Genomic DNA, 16,636 nt, shown 5'->3' with positions numbered 1-16,636 from the left:
CACCAGAGGGTTTTGGGATTGTAGAAATATTTAAAATAAATACACAATTCGACCATTTAAAGTTGAATGTCTCTCCCTTTAGTCAAATCAATCCCCTGAAAAAAATATTTAAAGTGCCATCCCTGTTTTACACCACCCCCTTCCCTCTCGTAAGTAACAAACAGCCCCTAAAGGAGCATTTATACTTGTGCTCAGCCCTATGCAGAGCCTATGCCATAGCCTACACTGTAGCCTGTGCCCTATGCCATTGTGAGCATTTATACTTGTGTCGTGGTGTGTCTCTGTCGCTCTAAGTTACACTTCCAAAATACTAGTCAGCAGCGGAGTTTATGTGGTGTGCTGTTAAGTTTAGTTGATTCAAAACACACCCAAAACACACATCAAACACACATTAAACATGGCTTAATAGAGACTATTTCAAACTCAAGTATACAAATCAGCTTCATTGTAATTCACAGGATTAACAGTCAAAACACTTAATTTAAGATACACCTAACCAGGCTGCCTCCTGAGGTACATTATCTCTTTAACAACAGGGACATGACCAAAATGGCAGTGTAAAGTACACATACAGCCACATAAAAAATTTACAGCGTTCACATATACTGCGGCACATCAACATGGAACCTGACAGGCAAAGGGCCTGAATATTTAAACACTTATTTTCTTTATAAAACTTTATTTAAAAAAAGAGGTGTTTGTATTCCTGTACGAGGGCAGTTTCTTCTATAAATTATTCCAAGGTTTGTAGTGTAAATATGCAGTTTTGTAAAGTTCAAGACAGGCTCTGTAAAGATTATTCATCCTGTTGCCCCAGTCTACTTGTTTGTGGCAAGAGAAAGTATTTTATAGATGAAGACAGGGAGTTAACCAAGAACTGGTTACAAAAAGGTAGCCTGTTACACAGTGGCAAATCTAAGTGACACAGGCGGCCACCAAGGTTTCATTCAAGATGATTAAAAATTATTTTTGGTAAAAAGTTGAGCATTATAAAGCACAATGTGGTCAACTGATCTTTTTATAGGCCCATCACGTACACAGTGTATGTGCAGTATACTGTATTGATATATTATGACAATATAGTCAGTAAAGGGGCATTATTAACTCACTCTAAACCACTGATACAGTGTAAGACCTTGTATGAATTTAATCTGACAACACTAGATAAATAAAGTAACCACTGTCACTCATCTGCCCCACAGAGATGCCAGACATCCCGACAGAATACTAACTGAATATTAGGCCTATAGCAATAGGTGATAAATTGTATGAGTTACACTGACATTGACTGAGTGAGAACCTAATTTACAAAATATCTAGTTGGCCAAATGGCAAACAATCAGCTCATAGAAAGACTCTATGAACTATTATATCTTGAATGTGGCAAATGTTATTACCGTCAGCAAATAGTTTTTCTCTGCAAAGTCATGTTTGTAGAAGCCTGCAAAATAAAAAGTCCTGGCAGAGATGAATTGAAAACACCTTGGGCTGTTGCTTTACATTAAATGTGTGGCCTTGTGAGAACACAGCCTCATATAAATCACTGCTTCCTTTGCAAGGGTTTGCTCTCACGCACTATAAAGTTGTCATTGTGGGTCTAAGAGAAACAACACAATATAGATATCAAACTGTTTCAGAGTTGGGACCCTAGGTTGCAGAAAATACTCCACGTGAATGCCACACATTTGAAATGTTTCTGTTCATGTGCTTGCATTGATGTTGTATGTGTTGTTGTGTCATGCTGGTGATGTACAGTCATGTTGGGCAGATGAGGCCCAAGGCCAAACACAGACCGGAGCCTTTTTCTCGCCCACACTGACAACACCAGGACTTTGTGCCCAGTGAGTTGGAAACTGCATTTCTCAAGTATAAATGAAGACTTGTTACTGTATTGATTGATGGCGCACTTCTGCAGCGAGGGGCTAAAATCGATGAGCGCCACATGGAGTCTAAGACAGAGGGCTGAAGACTGATGCCTGTGATGCCTACCCTCCTGAACACCCCAGAGCTCACTCATAAATAAATGAGGGAGACAGTGCATTTCCTGAGAAATAGCTTGCTTTGTCAAAGGAAGGGCCTCTGTATACCTTTTTACACTGTATCATCTATAAAACAGAAACACGCACATTAGTACAAGATATTCTTCACTCCACAAACACACGATGTGCTCTTGTTTTTCATGGAATGCAGAATTCATTAATCAGAAATTAGATAAAGAGGCACTTCATTGTGGCAATAACATTTAGTGTGTATGTGTGTGTGTATGTGTGATTATTCTCACACCCATCATAAAACTGTAAACAGTCTTGCACAAATTAATTTGGCTTGAGAATTACAGAGAGCCAGTAAGTATGAATTTCTCATCTGAGTGAGTCTGAGTGAAATTACTTGGAAGATGTTGCCTGTAATGTTAAATAAAGCTAAATGGAATAGTTCAAATGAAAACTTAACGTGACTTTGCCTCTTGGTTGGATGAGATAGACCCACATCATGGTCTGTATAAATTGGACAGTATCTCATTTTGTGGTTGCAACACCATGGAAAAAAACCAAAACATTTTGTCACTGTTTTATAAACTGCTCCTTCTGGGTTGTATTTGTAGTGAAGCAGTGTAGCAAGAAATTTGACAGAGAACATTAAATACTGTCGCTCAGTGATGAGGAAATGTTTGAAATTACTAGATTCAGCTTAGTGATATAAGCCTACCATTTAAATGACAGGCATAACCATGCATTTTTAGCATATTCTTCCTCTTGGCTATATATATTGGGCAGAAGTAGGGATGCACCATGTCGGATTTTGTGCTGATATCTGATACTGTATGTAACGACTCATTTGACCGATATACCAATACTGATATTTTTTTCCCTACCTAATCTTCGTGATCAAGTCTCTTCTGTAGTGGAATTATATTATGCATGCATATTCTTATCGTGATGACCCACCAGCAGATAGAGACATGAAATACAATACTTTTAAATTTATATAATATTCATTCATTGTGTAAAATAAGAAAAAGCATGTTGGCTGATTTGGATATTTCATTTTAAAGCTGATATTGACCGACATCAATGCCAGTCAGTGACAACATGCCATTATTATCATACAGCCCTGGGCAGAGGGATTGTTTTTGCAAATCTACTTTGAAAAAAAAGGGAAATTGAGGTATTTCCTTCATTTAGCATCACTAAACTGGTAACAACAAGACTAAAAGTCTATGGCCATAGTGGCAGCTCTGTGAGCTAAATGCTAACATCAGCATGCTAACACGGTCACAGTGATAAGCTGATGTTAATGCTGCATATGTGAAGAATTGGAAATAACAAGAAAACCTTTCCTTTTTCCAACTCAGGAGCACTGACACATCATTACAATTGCTGTTTTTGCCCTGTTAAGTACTTTGTCTTAACACTTGTTGATAAGTGAAAGCAGACAGAAATAAACTATGACTCCATTCAACCCTTAAATGCATAACTTGTTCTTCGTGTTTTTCTCAAAGAAAGTCTCCTCAATTGCCAGAAATCAGAGTTAAGCAAAAGTTAAATTTCTTATCTGTGTGGGCTGGATGCAAGTGTCAGTGGGTAATGTTTTCCTGTTTGGCCTTATGATGGCAGTGCTGTCTCACTGTTACTATGAAAAAGTACAGAAACAGTGATGAAAAAGTTGTTTATTTTATCTTGGAAGTGGAGCATAAGAATGATGTCCAAGTTGTGGACCCAATGACAGGACTGATGAGTTAGCCTCATACGGTTACCTCAACTGTCTCGACCTTGCTGCTATAAACACACAAGTAGTTTTCCCAGCCAAATTTCCAACTCGGGAAGCCAGAAGATCAAGATCACAAGTGTTGTTCTTTCCTGGAAAACCTCGGTCTTCAGTTGGCTGTGACTGGAGAAGAGGAAAGAGGAGTCATGACATCCAAAAGCTGATGAATGCTCTAAAAGTCTTAGGGTTGTCCACACACACAAAAGATCAACTGAGGTACTCATGAAACCATGAAACAGTGGAGCGGTGTACACATTGTGTACAATGGTGCAATGACCACGAGCAAGCGACTGTGATTTGTGATCACTCTGCTGATTTACTGAAGTTTGGTATGAGAAGGTACAGTAGCATATGTGTGAGATACAGTAGTACATTGTAAATATAAAATATATAAATGTATTTTGAAATAAAAAAAACATTGTTTTGCTGACCAGTATGGTCCAAGTGGAAGGGAGAATGATGTTCCTATTTTCTTCTCATTTAAATGTGAACAATTGTATTTATTTATTTTATTTTACATTTATTTATTTATTTATTTTATTTTATTTTTAATTTTTTTTTCTCTCTTTCTCTTCCTCCCATTCCCTCTTGAAATAATGGATATTTGGACAATGGATATATGGATAACAGACATATGGACATTGATGGAAGGCCAAAACCCATGGACAGACCCTTAACATTTATGCATTTATGCCTGTACTACTGTGAGTGTCTCAAAAGCTGATTGTACTGTACTACTGCACTTGATAAAAGGAAATAAAATAAGTTAAAAAAAAAAACAAAACATCTTGACATCTATACATTTTTTTGTAAAAAATATCATAATTTGTGAAAATGTATATGTATATATTGTCTTTTATTGTTAATAATACATTCTGAAAAGTTTACAAGCAACATAGCTTTAATACATGACTTAATCTGCTTTATATATGAATGTATATATAAGTGCAAAATGGTACAAGACCCAAGGTATCTAACATTTAAGGGTTAAAATAGCTAGACTTGCTCTTTATGAGCTAATGTTGGATTTTGTTATAAGGCAACTCTCGGCATGTTGCCCTGTAGCCATGCTGCCAGCAGATTTTTGACACTTTCTGTAGCTCGTTTCGATGAGTGGCAGTTATCAACCCAGACTCCTGAGAGACAAGCTGCTGGATTTGCAACTTCACCTGGACATCACTGCCTGGATTTTGGATTACCTCACGGCAGGGGCGGACTGGGACTAAAAAACAGCCCTGGACTTTGACTCAGCCCAGCCCACAACAACCGGTGCGTGGAAACTCATAGATATCTATGGGCCGGCTGGCATCCAATTTAAAGGCTGCCACCTAGCGGACTGGACGTGGAACAGTAGATTATCAGGGAGAAAAAGGAAAAAAAAAAACAAAAACGGTGATGACTGCATGGCGGCCGCTGGCTGTCCTGGAGTACCGGCCGTTCTGTGATTCTCCAGAACCTCCAGATGGCCAGTCCGCCCCTGCCTCACGGGCCGGCTGCAGTACGTCAGGGTGGATGGCTGCGTATCTGAGGTGGTGTCAAGTAACACTGGGGTGCCCCAAGGAACTGTTCTGGCACCATTCTTCTTCACCCTGTACACCTCTGATTTCCGGTTCAATTCTGGTTCCTGTCACCTACAAAAGTTTTCCGACAACTCCTCTATAGTTGGATGCATCAGTGATGATGAGGAGGAGGAGTGCAGAGGACTGATTGAGAGCTTTGTCGTGCGGAGCAACCACAACCACCTTAAACTCAACATCAGCAAGACTAAGGAGGTGGTGGTGGACTACCGGAAGAACCGGAGGCAACCTGCCCCAGTCACCATCCAGGGCGAGGAGGTGGAGGTGATGGACTCGTACAAGTACCTTGGGGTCCACATCAACAATAAACTGGACTGGGCTTGTAACACAGATGCCCTCTATAGGAAAGGACAGACCAGGATGTTCTTCCTGAGGAGACTCAGATCGTTTGGCGTCTGTAGTTGGCTCCTCAAGACCTTCTACCAGTCTATGGTTGCCAGTGCACTCTTCTTTGCTGTAGTGTGCTAGTGGGGTGGAGTTAAGACTGGTGAGGTCAACAGGCTCATCAAGCTTGTGAGGAAGGTCCGCTCTGTGGTGGGACTGGACCTGGACAGTCTGGAGACTGTGGCTGAGACGAGGGTGAAGGACAAAATCTGTACAATCCTGGACAATCCTTCTCACCCCCTGCACAACGAGCTGTGGCTGATGAGTTCATTCAGCCAGTGGATCATCCCACCCAGATGCAGGACTGAACAATTCAGATGCTCCTTCGTGCCCACTGCCATCAGACTGTACAACAGCGGTTTGGCTTAGCTACATCTAGTTCTGAACGGACCTGGATTTGTCCAATAATGTCACTTTATCCGCCACCTGTCACTTTATTCCATTCAACAATTTTTTAGTATGTAGCAATTTTATTTGATCTTTTATTATCTATTATTATCTTTAATTTTAATTTTCTAATTTTTCTCTTTAATCTTATTTTATCTAATGTCCTTTGATATTGTCTTGTGCTGCTGTGATACTTGAATTTCCCCCCTGGGGGATCAATAAAGTATATCTTATCTTATTATTGGCAAAAAATATGGCAAAAAATATTACCACGATAATTTTTATTGATCGAAATTGGTATCTATCACAATATATAATTTGATAATGCTGCCAGTTTGAAAAGTATCCTGATAATGTGTGACACCTGAAGAAACCAAATGATTTTCCAGCTTCCCACGGCACTTGACGTAAAGCCGGGGCAAAGCAGTTTGAGAAAAATATTTCCTGCCTGGAAGCTCATATCTGCAGTCCAGTCTTGTGCTTTAATTAATTTCTTGAATGAAAGAATGACACTGCATCTATTATATTACTGCTCTTTTTCAATGGCCCCTCATACAGCGGTAAAAGAGGACACTGTTGGTTGCTGTTTTGGTGCAGCCCTGCTAGGGCTGCCCACAGCAGCATAGGTGCTAGGCCACTGAGTAACACCTGTTGGTGGACTTACTGCAGTTTTGGCCTGGATTTTCATGCTCTCAGTGTAGTTCCTGGGATGCCACCTTTTCAGGTGACGGGAAAGATTTGTTGTGTTTCCCGTCCTGGTTGTCACCAACCGACGACCGTCTTCGTCCGTCACTTTTCAAGTAGCCAAACCACCATTATTGACTAGGGGAACTTTTTTATACACAGTTTTGTCAGTTTTTGAGGATAACGCGGGCTTCTTCAGCTTCACTGCTGCTTTGCTCCTCACTTCCTGTCATTTTCCCATCTTTTCGTTCTGTCCACGCTACTTTCAATTCCTCCTTACCTCGGCACACTCACCTCAACACAAACTTTGCAGTGAAAAATGGACGTGTACAATCCCAAACACTGCAGACTGACTGATAGCTGTCTGTTAAATTCTGCTGCGTGACACGCTGTTTGGATCTATCTAGATCTATCCATATCTAGTAAAAATGACTATAGTTTATCATCATCATCGACATACATTTTATTGCAATCATGTTTTGAGATCATTTTATCGCCAAGCCCTACCTCCAACTTGGAATTACAAGCTGGAGGCTGACATGGATGTTTTTGCCTCACTCCACTGCTTATAATTATGGTCTGAAAGTTTTGGCATTAATGCTGCCCCTGCAGGTATAATGTTGCATGCCCACCTTCTTATATAGCATGTAATAATGTCTGCTAATTAGCAATAAACACTGAGTGGGCCTACAGCTGATACTGATGGGACTGTTATTGGTTTTGTAAGTACCTCATCATAAACCAAGGACAAATTAAAAAAGTTATCACAATTCATCCTAAGAGGAACATGAATGTCTATACTATATCTTTTGGCAATCCATCAATTGGTGGTGAGTTACTTAATGAAAAACCACATATGTTAACCTCATGGTGGCGCTAGAGGAACTGTCAGGGGATCAATGTCCGCTAGGCAAAAATGTCCGTACAAAATATCATGGTAATCCATTCAATAGTTGTTAAGATATTTCAATCTGGACCAAAGTGGTGGACTGACGACTGACACTGCCATCCCCAGAGCTATGCCGCTGGAGCTGCTAAAAGCCACAGCCTCTGTTTAACACAAGATTTCCCTTTGAGATGGAGCTCTGGAACATCATACCACCATTCAGTCAGGTGGATTTAATAAAGGCAAGCCAACATGTTGTGAGATATGAATGCCGCAGCAGAATTTGGTGATGGCCTTTGGTGATAAAGATAGCCCAGTGCGGAAATGTCACCTGGTTAACCTGCTCTATGTGACAAAACAGATAAGACAAACAGGAAATGGCTTTTTTATCCGCCTGCCATGCTATCTCAATTACCATTTGATTTCATGTACATGTAGTAAAGTCTCCTGCTTGTGTGCCGATGCTTCGCTGTGATGTGATTTACCTCAGAAACCAATTTTCGTGGCTTGAGATCAAGCAAAGGGCAAAAGTGAGTAGCATTTGTTGGGGGGAGCTGAAACTGGCCTGGGAAGCACAGGCATGTGAGAAATGTCAAAATAATAGGTTATTTTTTGCACTCAGACTCAGGCTCTGTTCTTCATTTTTACTGGCTGTCCTATCCCATATCCGTTGTGTGGGAAAGGTGCCCTGTAACTAAGGATGAAATGCATTGTGTGCTGAATGTCAAGGCTGAGGGGGATGAAGCGACGCCTTAAAAATGGCTGCTGCCTCCAGACATGGCACAAATGGCAAAGATGGTGTCAAGGTGACCTGGCACTGAGGGAATGGCTTTTCATCTCTGTGCACCATGGGTGTGAAGATGTTACATGGGTCTTGGGGGCAGATGTTCTATATGAGTAATGTCTAATTAGAATAGCAGTGTGTACACAGCCAACTATAAAGAACATTCTCTTCTTGTTCCGTGGGCGCTAAAGGACATTATGTTAATACCAAACAAACAGAAACTACAGCACCCTTTTGATGAAGAGCAGTTTACTCACAAACATCATCACATGACTATATTTAAAGGTTCAGCATGTAAGATTTAAGGGGCTTAAGTGGCATCTAGCAATGAGGACTGCAGATCTCAACTAGCTGAAACTTCTTCCGGTTAGAATTTCCTCAGTGTTCACTGTTCAGAAGGTTTTTACTGGGAGCTGAAGTTTTTTGCAGAGGTTTTTTCCCCTTCAAAACAAACGGGCCAAATGATTAAAACCAGTAAAAACACTGAATAAAGCAGTTTCACATTACAAATCAATGTTTCTGCAATGTTGTTCAGCATCTCTGTGACAAGCACCTGCTAAAACCTTTTTTCTGATCCAGATGTCGAAGGTATTTTCCAAGAGCGGAATTATCTGCAGAGGTCTTTTGCTCTCCAAATCAAACTGACCTGGTGATTTCAACTGGTAAAACACTGAATAAAGCATTCTCTTGTCACCAATCAGTGTTTCTGCGATGCAGTTTGGATCATCGGAGACGAGCTGCGAGCCCAACTCCTCCTAATGTCTGCTCACTTTTTTTTTCTCTGAAAAGTTCTCTGAAAAGTTAAGATTCAAATTATCCACTGAGGGCTCTTTCTCTCCAAAACAAACTGACTTTAAGGTTTAAACCACTAAAAACATTGACTCCTGAGGGATTTATACTTCTGCATTGAATCAAGGTTGTACCCACAGTATGATGTAGGTTCTGCATCAATGCAGACACAACGCCGTAACCTACAGTATGCTGTGGCCTGACCTGCCCTTCCCAAAAATGTAAGTACATGTTGTGATGATGCAGACCTGCTGTGTATTTTGTAAGCTGAAAACCAATTCCCTAAGTGGAAACAAAGCTTTTATTCACCTTTATTTCACAGAAAAGTCCCTGTTTTAAGTCCTGTGTGTGATTTATCCTGGCTTTATATGAGTAAAGGAAATCTCTGCTGGTTGCTAGGCTAATTTATACAATGCAAAATGCCATAGGCTTGTGCTAATAACGTTAGCATATCGTAATGGTTAGGAAAACGTGTCTTTGAACTGCGTGAGTTGTAATGGAGCCAAATTTTGTAACGTTACCTTTGTTAAATGCTACTGTTGTCCCTGGCTTCATATGATAAGGGGAAATCTTCGCTAGCCACTAGGCTATTTTACACAGTGTAAAAGGCCATTGGCTTATGCTAATAACATTAGCATGTTATATTTGTGTGGAAAATGTGTCCAGAAAAAGACAAGTGCTTTGTCGGTGGATGCTGCTAGTTATGGTGAAGCCGATTTGTGTACTTGGGTTTGAAAACGTCACTATTAAGCCATGTTTAATGTGTGTTTGGCGTGTTTTGAATCAACTATCTAACAAAACTCCACCGCCAACTACCGTTTTGGAGGTGTAACTGCAGAGTGACAGACCCACCAGCGCAAGTATAAATGCTCACAACAGCGTAAGCTTTGCATAGAGCTGACACTCAAGTATAAATCCACCTGAAAGCAGTTTCACATTTAAAAATATCTGTCTTTTTCCAACACTGCTCGTTGCAGAGGGGATACTAACTACAGTGACTGACATGAAAACTGGAATGGCCCTATCTAGAGCTAGTGTTTGGTTTGTCCATTTTGAGCTACTGTAGAAACATGGCTGTGCAACATGGTGGACTCCATAACAGGACCTGCTCCCTATGTAGATAAAAATGCCTCATTTTAAGGTAACAAAAACACAACAATTCTTATTTTCAGGTGAGAATACACTTAAGAAAACATACTTACTATATTATATTCAATTCCTGTCAATAGCTCCCTAAATCCTACATACTGGACCTTTACGTGATTACACTGATACAAGAGATGATTTTAATAATACTACTGATTAAAGGTCACTGTAAATACAACAGGACAGCAAATGCACTGTAAATCCCTAAAGGGATATTGTAGAAATATTATAGATTTTTTTACAGAATGTGTTACAGAGGGAATAGAGGGAAAGTGTATTTGAAAAAGAAAGCAATCATACAAAAACATAGCAGGTCATGTCTGACAACCTCAGGGTTCAATCACTGCTGGATTCCGTAGGTATGATTTAGAGCTTTGTCAACAATCAGAGATGTGTAAAGCCCTGAACTCTGCACCGATAATCCAAGGGACAAACGACAAATACCAACCTTTAGTCCAGCAGTCAAGGACATCATGCATCACCAGAGTTTTTTTTTCTGTTACTGTGGCGAATCTTGTTATTAAGTCCAAATCTTTGATGGAACGAGTTGTCTTTGATTTCCCACAGGAGGCAGCCAGCAAACGACCTGTGTGTTTTGTTCATCACTGTAAAGACTGACAGGCCACATAGAAGTCAAGGGCCGAGAGACTGCCGTTTGAATGGCATTCACAAACTGCAGAGAGAAGCCACACTTGTCTGATTAGACCATCCTCCTCTCAATCCTAATTATGCAGAGCTAGAACAGAAGCAAGAGGCAGAGAAGGCCCTGCGTCATTAGCTTTAATCAACCCTGGATACCCTGAAACAAAAACAACACACACGCACACACGCACATATACACAAACAACCAGCCTGACAGTGAGTCAATACCTGACATTCATCATTTCGGTCCAGCCGGGCTTTTTAATTACTGCAATGAATTCCCTACATGGCTCCAGTCACCAGTCACCTGCTATCTAAACAGGCTTTATTGTTAAGGTTTTGCTTTGTACAGACACAAATTTACTGGATAAATAGTCTGGCCAGTCTGGCTTTGTACTCTCTATTGTGAATGTTAAATATAAAAAAATAAAATTAATGCATCTTTACAGCTACTGGACTCAGGATTGTGAATGAAAAAAAAAAAGGTCTCATATTCCCTCTCTGATGACGTGTTTCTGTTGTTGCCTAAAACTTGAATCTTTTCCTAAAACCATTAGGCTTTATTATCTGATGTCTCCCTGGTGTGTGAAATGTGCGGGTGATTACAGACGTGGAGCACAGCCAAACTGCAGGCCCAATTCACAACAAGTGCCGTGTGAAAGTCTGTGTGAATGATGCAGAATTCATTAGTATGGATGTCACAGTCCCCGAATGACGCAAACCAGCACTCTTTGACGCGCCACACATGTATGACTGCATAAAAACAGCAATTTGCATATATTACTTGTCTCGGTAGCAGCTGTCCTGCCCACCATAAATGTGTTATCATACATGATGAGTGTTTGTTCTGAGAGGAGTAGAGGACATGCAGTCACAGCCCCAATTCCTGATTATCGTCATTTGGTTATATTAAGATGCAGTCTAAGTTTTCCATGTGTTTAGTCATTGACCTGTAGTTATATCAGGGCATTATATAAATGTTGATAATGAGCCCATGTAATATTAACCCCGCAGTGTTTGCTGTTGAGTGCAATACATTGTGATGTAGAATATAGGATTGGTTTGTAGGGTACAGTGACCCCTGCAGGCCAGTAGTTGTACTGCTGTTATCATGTGTGTGCCTGGCAGAACGATATATACTGAAGAGGTGAAACAACCAGATGAATCAATCAATGATTGATATGTTATGAATATTAAATATACAGTAATTGACAACATTAAAAAATTATTGATGACATTAAAACTTGATTTATTCGTTTTGACAGTGAAATGAATTAAAAGGACGTCAGTAAACACAACCAGGAATATGAGCTGTAAATATAAAAGTAAGGTAATTCATAAATAACAGTAAGGAAAAGACTGATAAATGTTAAAGTACACACTGAGCACAATGTGCTGTGGTAGATGGTAACAGCAGCGCAACGCGCAAGGGAAAGTTTGTTTCCTGTCGGCTTCTGTACTACCACCAGGAAGTTGCTACTATTTCATTCATTGTGTACATGATTCTGCACAGTTTGTGAACTATTACAGCTGATTACAACACATCATTTCATAATGCGTAGAAGAACGGAAGCTCAAGCATCAAACAATGAACGTGTCAATGATGATAAAAAGGTAATGCAACGTTAACGACACCCAGCTGCTGATAGCTACTGTACATGTGACAGCAGATCTCTGTTAGCCAACATTAGCTGACTGACTCCAAGAGCAAATAGTTAATCTGTTCGCCAGTCCTTGTTCTTTCAGATAAAGGGCTACTATTGACGTCTTCCTGCTCTTATACTGATTTTACACTGCTAACTTTATCTGGAGTATGACACAGTATGCGACATTATCCCCCAGTTTTCTACCCAGAGAAGAATAACCGCACGTCCTTCAAAAAACTGCGATTTTAACACCTTTTTGCGTATTTACAGCTCACTCACCTCTAAACCTCTTTGGAATCGATTTTGTAACAAATGTTAATAACTGTTCTTTAATTCGGCATGCATCCAGAGCAATAAAACAACAACGATATATGTCAGTTACCTGGGGAAAGATTAATCGTCTACCACAACACACTATGGTCACCCTGATGCCCTCATGCAACCTTTAGGGTTGTGATAACAACCGAATATTATCGCAGGACAAGGAAACTGAAATTGCTGAAATGATATCATACATGTACAGTTGAAACGTATGTATGAATATATACTGTATGTAAAAAAATATGAATGTTTTCCAACAGGTCAATGTGTGACTTAACATTGCATTTTCTTTTCTACATGAATTAGGATCGGGATAAAAAATTGCACAGCCAAGCTGTAACTGAAGGCAGAGCGTCTTACGGCTCTGTGCTCATGACCACTGGAAAGTGTTTACTCTTGATCATCTTCATCCCTCCCTTCCTCAACTATGCATCGCTGCAGAGAGAAGGACAGATGCTCATGCCTAAAGGTACTCTTATCTTAGGCAAAGTCATTGCTCTTTCAAATTGATTTCATATCAACTTAAAAAACGTTTTTAACATATTAATTAAATGTGTTGATTAGACTGTCTCTAGTGGGAGACTGTCAGTACTTTTTTCTATTAAGTTTTCAAAGTCTGTTGTTGTTCTGTCCTTTTCCCTCTTACATCCAGATGGCCAGATTGTTGATGTTGGTTTGGGTCAAAAGATGCACCTTTTGTGTAAAGGAAAAGGACAACCAGCTGGTAATAAATCTTATGACAGTATTTTATGTTCTGCCATGACTGGTTTTCGTTTAAGTTATGAAACAGGATGAATATTTTCTGGCACATGCTTCAGTGTCTGTGAGGCTTGTTTGTGTTGTTTTGCTGAGCCCAACCTAACCAGTTTGTTTCCCTTTCTTAAGTCATACTTGATGCACCAGCTGGAATGTCCTCAGATGTTTGGTTGCATGTCCAAGAAACTGTGGCCACGCTAACAACGGTGAGTGAACTGACACAATTAGCATGAATTGTATTGAATGGCTATGTTAAAACAAGTGGGCTCATCAGAACTGAACAACATACCTCAGGTGAATATATCTCATGCAGGTGAATTAGTACACTGACATTGCTTTTGCCTTTGACTAAGAAGATCCACTGTGGTGAACTTTGTCTAGAGTCAGTTACTACTAATGCAGCAGTGTTGTTTGTTGTCAGGGTCATGTAGGGACAGTCCTTGCAGTGGCTCTGCCACGTCCTCTCTGCTCAACAAGGACTCAGTACAGCAGAAAGTCTGGGCTGACAGCCTGCCCCATGTTGTTTGTCTGAAATGTGACCCAAATGAGGTCACAGGCTTGTTGGGAAAGGGCCTAGATACATCCTAACAACTGAATCACATAAGCAGTTACAAAAACAAACTTACAGTGCACTGTGTACACCACCTCTTATTTTTCAATGTTACTTTGCCATCATGCATTTTTAAAGGACCTTCACAGGATAGTGTGGAGCTGAGTCCTTATTGAGAACATGATGTTATTGAAAAATTCCCATAAACTTGTGATGATCCTGTTTGTCACACTGCTCAGGTCTGTACCTATGACAGAATGGGACTGGGCTTCAGCAAGCGGTTGATGCAGAATGAAACCACAGGAACTGAGAAAGTTTGGGGGATGTCAACAACTGGACGGTCAGTATACTACTTAAGTTGGCAGTCATTTTGAGTGTAACATTTAAAATGTAGGTTGGCATTTTTCTGCTGTACACAAATTCTACACTGTAAACACAATGTCATTGTTTCTAATTGGTGCTATCACTGCCACAATGTGATCTGAATGAACGAGTGGGCTGTTTTACACCTGCAGGGCCATCTGTCTTATTTATCTGTTGTAGCTGAGTGTGTAAAATTAATTTGTGGAAATGTTGAATGAGACCTGGTGCAGATGAATCTGGGTCTGTTAAGTACTGACTGCAGGTAGCCAAAATCTACTTTGGAGAGTTCTTTGGTTGACATATGCCTTTTGTAATGATTGTGTCACCAAGGCTGCAGGAGGAAAAATATTTTGGGCTGTGCCAGATATTTTTGTAGGAGGAGATACAGCAAGTCATATTCCTCCCCTTCATCAACAAAAACTGCTGATGACTGTCATAATTCATGTAATGTCTATATAACAACCAAGACAGTTTTTTGTGTGAGCTTAACAGCTCAAAGGACGACTATCGGGAACAGCAACTATTTTATTATCCATTCATCTGGAATTTTTTTTAAATTAATCTGTTAAAGGTACAGTTCACCTCCAAACACACAAAATGTTTTTGTGTGTTGCCAAGTGTTGGAGATTTCAGCTGTAGACATGTCTGCCTTCTCTCCAGTATAATGGAACTAGATGGCACTTGGCTTGTGGTGCTCAAAGCTAAAACAAAATTGTGATGAAAACTCAATAGCAGTGTCTTCATGGCCCCGTTATTCAAGAAATCCACAGACCTGGTTGTGAGCAGTTCCATGTAGGATCTATTTTTTCTCTAATGAACTTTACCTGCCAACTGTATCACTGTGCAAACAGAAACATGCATCTACTCATGGACAAGAGGCTTGTGTATGTGACAGCGTGAGATGTAAACATTAACAACATCCTCCTCAGCTGAGCTGTAATGTTAGCTAGCTCAGTTGTGCTACATAAGCTAGCGGTAGATGCACGCTTCCTTCTCAGTGATACGATTGGTGGGTGTAGTTCGCTGTAAAGAAAATAGTTCCTACATGAAACGGCTTGCATCAAAGTCTGTGGATTATCTTGAGTAACCCTGTCATGATTTATGGGAAGAGGCATTGCTGATCAGTATTTCACGTGTATTTTTTTGGCACTTTGAGCACCACAAGCCGAGTGCCATCTAGTTCCATTATATGTGAGACAAGGCAGACATCTCTATGGCTGATATCTCCAACACTTGGCAACTCACACAAGACAATCTAGTTGATAAATAGCATGACAGTTGAGGGAAAAATGTATTTCCTTGAGCCCTAAATATGTTTTTGTATTGGTTGTGTCAGTCCAAACCGAAAGATCTTTAGGTCATAAAAACAGTGGCGGCGGCACCTGATTTTCCTGGAGGTGCTAGGGGGGGCTTGACTATTAATTGGAGGTGCTAAGGAGTTGTGGATATAGCCTACCAATATAAGCATGCAGAGTCCAAATCAACAAAAAATCATGCACATTGTGGAATTAGAGGGACCACACAGTGTGGACGTCTTTACAGGAGAACGATGTGTCTGTTATTGTGATTGCTTGCAAAGGCATTGATGATTTTATCTGCATCCAGATCTTTGGTCCTCCTGCTATTTGGTTGAATTGGTTGATCCTGGTTGATCACACGAGGCCGCTTAGGGACCAAGAATCGCTCCATTTTTTCATCAAAGCGCCCGCCACACTGTTTCCGCAATCACTTCAACCTGGCGGGGGGTCAGGTGCTGCGTTTGGGCAGGACCTACCGTTAATAATGTATTATCAGGCACCCGATAATACATTATTTATGGTACATTCGCTAATTGATGCATTAGCCTATTCATAAATAGCCTATTAATAATATGACCATCAGATAATGTCACACAATTGAACAAAAACAATTTTATTCAGTGACAGTGAAAAAATGAGAATTTCTTGGGGGAGCTAT

General features: G+C 40.3%; 1 protein-coding gene across 1 annotated transcript in view; it reads left to right on the top strand.

Moving 5' to 3' along the window:
* The first annotated feature begins 12,504 nt into the window (after nt 1–12,504).
* The window catches only part of si:dkey-122a22.2 (uncharacterized), a 32,306-nt gene continuing 28,174 nt past the window's right edge, over nt 12,505–16,636 (top strand). Inside the window, exons 1-5 of the mRNA XM_049584536.1 lie at nt 12,505–12,658; nt 13,318–13,480; nt 13,664–13,735; nt 13,897–13,973; nt 14,557–14,657. Of these exons, the coding sequence (XP_049440493.1) occupies nt 12,599–12,658; nt 13,318–13,480; nt 13,664–13,735; nt 13,897–13,973; nt 14,557–14,657 (473 nt within the window). The 5' untranslated portion in view covers nt 12,505–12,598. The remainder of the gene's footprint in view (nt 12,659–13,317; nt 13,481–13,663; nt 13,736–13,896; nt 13,974–14,556; nt 14,658–16,636) is intronic.

Source organism: Epinephelus fuscoguttatus, linkage group LG8 (assembly GCF_011397635.1).
Source record: "Epinephelus fuscoguttatus linkage group LG8, E.fuscoguttatus.final_Chr_v1".
Lineage (NCBI taxonomy): Eukaryota > Metazoa > Chordata > Actinopteri > Perciformes > Serranidae > Epinephelus > Epinephelus fuscoguttatus.
The sequence above is the reverse complement of the archived record's forward strand: the minus strand, read 5'-3'. Positions and strand labels throughout refer to the sequence as shown.